The sequence below is a fragment of the Lepidothrix coronata genome, unplaced genomic scaffold, assembly GCF_001604755.1.
Source record: "Lepidothrix coronata isolate B3197 unplaced genomic scaffold, Lepidothrix_coronata-1.0 Scaffold345, whole genome shotgun sequence".
Classification (NCBI taxonomy): domain Eukaryota; kingdom Metazoa; phylum Chordata; class Aves; order Passeriformes; family Pipridae; genus Lepidothrix; species Lepidothrix coronata.
In genome coordinates, this window is record NW_016690525.1 from 58,561 (window position 1) to 67,334 (window position 8,774).

An 8,774-nucleotide genomic window follows, 5' to 3' on the forward strand; every position below is an offset into this window, starting at 1 on the left:
TCTAAAATGTAAAGTAAACTTTATTATCCTTGAACCACAAAATAGATTTCTTTGGTTGTACAAATTTCACTAGTTACAGTCTTGATGCGCTAATTTTCCCTTGGAGTCTCTCGGGAGAGAACGGGAAAGAACCCAGAGCCTGGCACCAGGTACCGCACAGGGAAAGGAGAGAAGAATCACAAGTTAGTCACCAAAACCCAGCCAGGATTGTTTCCAAAACTGCTGTTGTTAAAAAGCAAATGCTAAAATTAGATTTAAAAAGGAAAAGCTCAAATTGCTGATGATGGAAGCAGCCATGGCTGCAGTGAGAGATTATCAGAGTTTCCCCTTCACAGATCTGTAAAATCAAAGCATACGGTGCCAGTTAAAACGATCCACTGGATTTTGGCATGAAGGGAGAGGCTCAACAAAAAAACTGCATCCAGTTCTTTCCTTCAGCAAATGTACAAGCAGATGTGCCTGTCGCTGCCCAGCCACTGTCAGGCTCAAGGTCCAACCCTGGTCTTGCTGGGGAGTCAGAGAGCACCAATGGACGGGGAATGGGATCGGGCCAAGCTCGGACCTTCCTCCCAGTTAGAGGCAGTGAAAAAAAAAAAAAGAAAAGGGCTGTTTCCCCTCAGTAGTGGCAGCAGAGGTTGATGGCAGAGCTGGGAGCAGCAGCTGTGACCTCCACATCTGCAGAGCTCACGTGATACAGAACCTGCTCGCAGCCCCCGTTCCACATGTGGAAACCAGAACTCACACCCAGGACTCGCACCCCCGCTCATTTTTCATTTTCCTTTTTCCCTCTTGCATGGGCAAACATTCATTGTCCCTCTTCTCCACAGAAAGGGGCCTGAAGCCAACAAGCTGGCAAAGTGGAACTGTGTAGTTATTGCAAGGCACAGGCCAGCCCCGTCCTGCTCCGTGGTGCTCCTGGTGCTCCCTGCCAGCCCCATGCCAGGCACCCTGTGACGCTCCACTCCGCCTCGCGGCCAGCCATGGACACTGTGGACTCCCCACCAGATTTCCTACCTCTAAGACCCCGTAATTCCCAACTTGACCCCAGCAACGCCACATCCTACCCATTCCCAGTTTCTGAATCCTACCCACTAAGGTACTGCTGTCACACCTCCCACCTCTGCCACCGTGTCCTACCCCAACTATCCTGCTCCCCATTGCTGTCACACCCCCCCCAAACCCCTGCTACAGCTGTTGGCTCCGTCCCATTCCTGCCCCAGTCCACCAGTTCAGCCCCAGTGCTACAGAAGACAGAGCCTGGCCTCCTCTGACACTTGTGTGCTCGTGGAGCTGCTCCCACCACGTGTGACACACAGCGACGTGTCCATCCAGGGAAGGACCTGTCCCTAGGACTGCACAGAGTCCCAGCAGGAGCAGTGTCCTACCTGGACAGAGGAAGTGGCACAGAGCTGGCCCAGGCTTTGGCATGTTCCTTGAGCACAGAGTGTCAGTGGCAGAGGGAGGCACTTTGCTGGAATTCTGCAGGTTTTTTTTCCTTTGTATTTTCTTTTTTTTTTTGCCTCCAAGCTTCCCATTCCCACACGGTCCCAAAGGGAAGTGAGGTGACACAGTGCAGGAGGTGGGAGGAGATGCTTTTTGGCAAAAAACTGAAAATTAAACAGGAGTAAAGGCAGGCTGGACCTTCCTCCTGATTCCCACCAGAGGAAAAGCTCCTTTTAACCACTACAAAAACGAAGTTGAGGCAGTAACAGTTGGAGCCCAACACACTCTCACACTCCTACATTCTCCCTGTCCTACCCTTCCCCACACACAATATTTACAGGCTAACGAGCTGCCCGCTGTCCTGCCCACCCCTGCTCTCCATCTGCCAGCAGTCAGTCCAGTGTTGCCCCGTTTTCGGGACGTGCCCCAGTGCGCTGTCGGGTGAGAAACGAGGGTGGTTCACAGCCTCGGAGGAGTCAGTTGGCCACAGAGCTCCCGGGGTGCTCAGGTCCCATCCAGTCTGGAGGCGGCAGGGTGGCAGCCCGGTGCTGTCCCTGGAGCACGGGCAGCTCGGAAGGGCTGTGCCGGGCTCGTCCATCGCCCGGGTGTGTCGGGTCACCTACGTGGGGACAGCGGTCTCCAAACTGCGCCGGCTGTGTCGGAGCTTGCGCTTGCTGCTGTACAGGGCCATGTCCTCCAGGGCTGAGGGAGTTGGTGCTGATGGATCCCGTGTTCCTAACGTGTCCTCTTCCTCTGGCTGCCCATCCTGCTCCCGGGGAACTGCAAAGACAAGAGATGTTTAGGTTTGAAGAGAAAGCATGGGGCTAAAATAGATAAGATATTGGGAAGGAATCCTTCCCTGTGAGGGTGGGGAGGCCCTGGCACAGGTTGCCCAGAGAAGCTGTGGCTGCCCCATCCCTGGAAGTGTCCAAGTCTGGGTTGGACAGGGCTTGGAGCAACCTGGGATAGTGGAAGGTGTCTCAGCTCAGGAAAGGGGTGGGACTGGGTGATCTGTAAAGTCCTTTCCCAACCAGACCATCCTGTGGTTGGGAAACCACAGTGCTCAGCTGGCACAGTTAATGCAGATGTTTAGGGTATCACAGGATCACAGACTGCTTTGGGTGGGAAGGGACCTTAAAGCTCATCTCATTCCACCCACTGCCATGGGCAGGGACACCTTCCACTAGACCAGGCTGCTCCACATCCCATCCAGCCTAGCCTTGGGCACTTCCAGGGAGTGTTCCAGGGTTATTTCCAGGTGCTAGATTTGGGACAGCACTGACATCTCAGTGACTCACAGTAACCTCGTGCCTAGGACCTTCTGGTATAGGTCATGTAGTGACCACTGTGGATCCTGGGGAGAAAGTCCCATGAGTAAGAAGACACCTGCCTCTAACACCCGCCATTCACTGGAAGATGACTGGAAGAGCCAAGCCTTAGGAAAAACTGAGTGTCCTGAAAGGCTTCTGCTGTCCAGACCATGGAGCTGCCCCGACCCAGGTCTGCAGGGGGTGAGTGAGTCCCTCTGTCAGTGAGGGGGAGGAGCATCTTTAGTCACAGACTGGCCCAGATGGTCAGGAGGGCTTTAAACTCACTGGCGTCACAGAGATATGGTGGGATGGTTCCTGTGACTGAAGCACTGGAGGCTCTTAGGGACAGACAGGCAGGGGAGATGAAGTGGGGGTCACACTCTATGTCAGTGCCCAGGTGGATGCTGGAACTGCACCTGGTGAGGGGTGAGAAGCCAACCAGAGCTCATGGGTCAGGATTGAAGGGACAGGTGACATTCCTGACCAAGAAGACTGAGTGGATGAGGACATAGACAGATGGGAGCAGCCTCATATTAACAAGCCCTGGTCCTCATGGGGGACTTCAACTACCCCAATAGCTGCTGGAGGGACAACCCAGCAGGGCATAGACAATCCATGAGCTTCAAGTGCAAATGGGCTCCTGGGAAGCCTCTCTAAAGCCTTTGGATGCAGCAGAGAACTTTAAATAGAGAAATTCATGAAGATATATCAGATAAAAGGCTCAGTCTGCTGAGCTGTGCCCAGTGTCTGACCCTCTGCTCCAGAGCCAGGCCAGTCAGTGGGAAGCCCTTCCTCTTTGTCCTGGCACTCCAGGCCTATGTCCAAAGTCCCTCTCCAGCTCTCTTGGATCCCCTTTAGGCACTGGAAGAGGCTCTAAGGTCTCCTCAGAGCCTTCTCTTCTCCACAGTGACCACTTCCAGCTCTCCCAGCCTGTCCAACCCCTTGACAGGACACTGGGGTTGGGAAGCAGGTGACTGATTCCCAGACAAGACAAACAGATATAAAAGGAAGTCATGGGCACATGCAGGAAAAATCCAGCCTGGGTGGATGGGTGGAGAAGAAAATCCTGTGGCTTAGAGGGAAGTCAGTTCTTTCAGACCCCCCAAGGCTGGAACTGGCCAAAAGAACCCCCAAACATGCAGGTTTAGTGATCCCCACGCAGCACACTGAGCTTTAAAAACCCTTGGATTGTTCCCTGGGCAAAGCTCTACTGAAAACAAGCTGCCATGGGGCAGCTTTGGTGGGCAAAGAAGTGGTGAAACCATGGGAAAAGGGCAGGAAGGGGCTACCTGATACCACCACACCCAGCAGCCAGGACCCTGCCAAAGTCAGTATGTGGCAATTAATGAGGAGGAGAAGGAGTGATGAAGGCTGTGCTGGGAGAAACTTGTGATGCCACCAAGCTGTATCAGGGAGTCAAATGAAGCTCAGCTATAAGTAACAAAGTGCATCATGATCCATGGAGTTCAGGGGGAAATGATGTGGAAGGGGAAATTTACTGCAAATGTGAATAGATTCAGGAAAGAAAGAACTCTAAAGTCAAAGCCTCTGGCTTAGAAAGTGCAAACCCACCGATCACTGCAGCCTGGAGCAGGTCTGGAAAGAACCACTTCCTGCTTTTCTTCTTTTATGTCCTTTTCTGGCATTCCCAGTGGCTCCCACTGGACCCCAGATCTGCTACAGGATCAGGCAGAGCCTTGTGCTGACTCAGTAAGTTCAGTTTTACAGTACTGGATGATGTTTAAACTCAATAAAAGGAACAGAATCCTGACTGCATAAAAAAATGCACTATCCTTAAATGAGATGATGGTTCTCTAGGCACTGGGAGAGCTTTCTGTAGACACTGGCAAAGTTTAAGACTTGCTATGAGTCAAAAAGCCATAATTCCATGATCAAGAACAATTCTGATTTATGTTGGCTGGGATGCTGCACTGCCTAGAAGAGTGAGATGGGGTGGGGAGATTTAAAAAAAACCAGGAGAGCTTTGTCCCATCCCAAGTTTACTTGCATTCTCACCTGCCATCCTTGCCAGCTGAGTTGGGAAAACCTGCATTTGTTTGGTGCCTCACACATATCACAGGTGACTTAAATATTACTTAAGGACTAAGGACCAGGTTAAAAATCTCTCAGTGAGCACCATACTCTTTTCTTCCTGGCTTTCACCCTATTTGAGGGCCCAACAGAGCAGTGTCAGGCAAGTGAGGTCTGAAGGCCCTGAGCAATGCCTGGTATTTTCCAAACCTACCATGAGCTCCCAGTTCCCTGCACTGACTGAATGGACAACCTCAAGAGAATAATCCAGGGCTGAGAGGATGACTCTGAGGGATGGAGAACAGCTGCTGTTCTCAGGAAAGTAAGTTTTTGTTAAGTCCTGCAGCAGAACCTTCTTCTGGAAACAGCCCAGCCATAGGTCAGCTGTCCAGGGTGCAGCCTGCACTCAGAAGGAATTGTCAAGATAGAAGAAACTGTTTCTTGTGCCAAATAAAGGGGGAAAATCTGCAAAACAGGTAGAAGCAAACCAGCACCAACTGTTGGAGAAACGGGAGTGCTCCTACGGAGCAAGCAGGCTCTGCTGAGCTCCACAGGGCTGCTACAGCCCCTGGAATGAACCGGGGGACAGTCTGACCTGTCCTTACAGCTGAGGACAGACAGACACACCCCAGCTGGACAGCCTGCAGATACAGCTGCAGAGCTTTAATTCCTGCTGACTGAGGTGACTATGCCACAGACCCACAGGTGTAACTTGGAGCCACCGAGGTACTGGAGCAGCAAGCACTCCAAGTCTGCACCAGGATGGATTTACCTCCACGATTCCCTCTCCAGCAGAAGGGGCACAAGGCAGCCCCTGAACAATGGACATCATTCACCTCCAGCAGGTGACAGAGCCCAAAACTTCCCCGCCACATCCTACTACCACTCTACTCCAGGACACAAATCTGGAGAAAACCAGGCATGCTTGTTACACACCATGCTGGGCAAATTAGTCATCACTAAAGCACAATGCAAATATCCTACCCAAAATGAATGCGGTGAGTGTGGAGTTTTCATTCTAGAACAGACAAAACAGGACATTGTGTCAAGCAGAAGAAGGTGAAGTCTTCTGGGTGGTCCCACAAGCAAAGGGGAACCCTCTAGAACCGTGGTGGGGAGCGAGTAGTACAGAGACAACTCCTCTGGCCATGGGCTTACCTGAATTATTTCGGTCGTCGACGTATCTGAGGTCATCAGCTGCATCAGGCGACTGGAAGAGAACAGCAAACGTGACCATCCGCCCCTGTAACCCCTCTGCCAGGTAATTCCCCACCTCCAGCCTTCCAACACCCTATGGAGAACCTGCTGCCCACAGAGGTGCTGGTGCTGCCAAAGCTGGGGCACGGCCCTCAGAGAGGGCTCCTGATTCCAAATGAACCCCTTGTGCTCCTGATTCCAAACGAACCCCTTGTGCTCCTGATTCCAAATGAACCCTGCTGCCTGACCTGTGTGTAGGGAGAAGAGGGAGTGACACAGAAGACAGAAAATATAAAGAATGGACAAAAAGGCTTTAAGCTGAAAGAGGGGAGATTTATATTGGATATGAGGGAGAAATCCTTCCCTGTGAGGGGGGAGAGGCCCTGGCACAGGCTGCCCAGAGAAGCTGTGGCTGCCCCAGAAGTGTTCCAGGCCAGATTGGACAGGGCTTGGAGCAGCCTGGGCTACTGTAAGGTGTCCCTGCCTATGGCAGGGGGGTGGAATGAGAAGAGCTTTAAAGTCCCTCCAAACCCAAAACATTCTGGGATTCTGTGAACTCCTGCACTGCTGAGAGAGGCCCACGGGCACTGTTTGAGGATTTGGAGGTGCAGCCTCCTTTGGAGGCACTTCTCAGCTGTATGAAGACCCACTGTTGCACTTGGGGTAATTCATGTGGTCTGGAGCTGCCACAGGGTTCGAGCAGCCAGTCCTCCAACTTGCCTGGTACAGAACCTGGAGAAGGGCACATCCCAAAGGAAGGAACTCTGAGGAAAAGATGAGTGTCTTCCAAGGGCTGAGCAATACCACCAGAGAGAGGTGCCAGTGAAGAACAGACATCAAATCATGTAAAACTGCCTGAGAATTCTCAAATCACAGCCCTGCTGGAGCCAGCCTGACTTTGGAACAACAATCTTTGTGCCCCATGGCAAGCTGAAGCTCAAGTGGCAGTGTTTGCTGGCTCTCCACACACAGGTATCTGCTTCACTGTCTTCATATAAAGCTAAAAACCACCTAAAAACATTTAGACACAGGGTATCTGCTCAAATCAGGTGTCACAAATGCCCTCAGTGACTGACTGAGACAGGCAATTATAGCTTCCAGCACTGGGCGAGTGGTTCCAGCTGGGATTCTGTGACAAAGCAGCTTAAATGAGCTCATTTTAGGAAGGAGAAGCACCTTGCCATGGTGCTCACCCTTGGAACTGGGTGTTCCCTCCACAGCTCACTGACAGCAGAACATGAGAACTGACACCTTGCTGCTTCCTGGGCAGGATGCCAGACACATCCAGCTGGAATTTCACATCTGCTCCAATTTGCCTTCTGGTGGCAATAATTTTATAGCTTTTTCTTCCCTTTTAGTTCTCACTTTTCACTTAAAAATATTTCAGGACCCATTCAGGTGAAGATGCAGCTGCTTTATATCTGCAAAGCTTTTGTCATTCATTTTAAAACCATCTAGACCAACTTTTTTCCAATTCCACTTGTCTGAAGCCTCCAATAAACCCTCAGACTTTACCAAGGCTGGTGTCACTGCCCCCACACAGGCAGGACCTCTGCAAGGGGTTTCTCCAAAGCCCTCAGACTCAACTCTTCCATCAAACCAAACCCTAACCAATCTAAAGGTGGCTCAGCATGCAGTTTATACCTGGATTTCGTAAACAGGTTTGGAGGAAGGAATAGCAGCAAATTCCCGGTAGTCAAACTTCTTTTCAGACATGGACTAGAAGGGACAGCAGAAGGGAAGAAACAGAGAAGAAAGTAAGGGGAGAGAAATGAAGGGAGAAGCAGCAGCAAGCTGAGCAATCTATGCAGAGATCACAGCAGAAGCAGAAGGATATCCTCGGGGAGAGCCAGGAGCGCCTGGGGAGAGCCTGGAACATGGGGTATCCCTGGGACACTGCCTTTGGAGCTGTTCCATTGTCAGGACAGGGGTTCCAAGTCACAGAGGAAACATCACATGCTCCAGTGAAATGCTCATGCACATCAAGTCAGGTAGGAAACCTATTTTCATTGGGAAATTCATGCTAAAATTCCTGATAGCTGGAGCACAGTCAGGGTTCCAATCCAGGGCTAGATTATGGTGTGATCTGGCAGGACCAGGTCCCCTCTGTGCAGCTGCTCCCACACTTTCCCTGGTCTGTCTCACTGATTCTGACAGTTCTGTGCAACAAAGTACCCTGGCATTTACACAGGGTTAGGAAAAGGAAAATGCTAATTGCAGTTGCAGGTCTGTAAGGTCTGTTTTATGCTGTTGAAGAAACACGGGGCAAAGTCCCTGAAGTGAAAGGCTTTCTGGACCTGGGAAAGTAGTTCTGAACATGGGGAAAGGCCTTCTGAAAAGGGGAAAAGCTTCTGGACCGTGGTAAAAGGCTTTCTGAAACCAAGGAAGGGCTTTCTGAGCATGAGGAAAGGTTTTCTGAACCCAGGGAAAGGCTTTCTGACTATGGTGAAAAGCTTTCTGAACATGGAGGTGAAGAACCAAGGAACAGATGACATAACACAATGGGGAAAGAGAAAGCAGATGTTACATGGGAGCTGCAACAAAGGCGGTGCCTCTAGCCAGGGGTACAGCTCCACCCTCCTCAGCATTCCTTGTACCATGCAGGACTGGCTCAAGTGGGAACCCACAGCCCAAGGCACAGCCCACACTCAGCCGAATAATCAGGAAATCCCAGGATTTAGGTAAGGTGAGGTGACAAAAGGACGTCATACCAGCCTTCCCGGGGACGTGACGTTCCTGGGGCTGCAATCTGGAAGAGGTGACAGAAAAGCAGAGTTAGTGACCAGCTGTGTG

The 8,774-nt window shown here is 51.3% G+C and overlaps 1 protein-coding gene across 1 annotated transcript in view; it reads right to left on the bottom strand.

The window, feature by feature from the left end:
- The window catches only part of SCRIB (scribbled planar cell polarity protein), a 96,661-nt gene continuing 87,887 nt past the window's right edge, over positions 1-8,774 (bottom strand). The window contains exons 43-46 of the mRNA XM_017838544.1: positions 8,693-8,767; positions 7,626-7,700; positions 5,943-5,994; positions 1-2,223 (exon numbers count right to left, since the gene is read on the bottom strand). Coding sequence (XP_017694033.1) covers positions 2,063-2,223; positions 5,943-5,994; positions 7,626-7,700; positions 8,693-8,767 — 363 coding nt within the window. The 3' untranslated portion in view covers positions 1-2,062. The remainder of the gene's footprint in view (positions 2,224-5,942; positions 5,995-7,625; positions 7,701-8,692; positions 8,768-8,774) is intronic.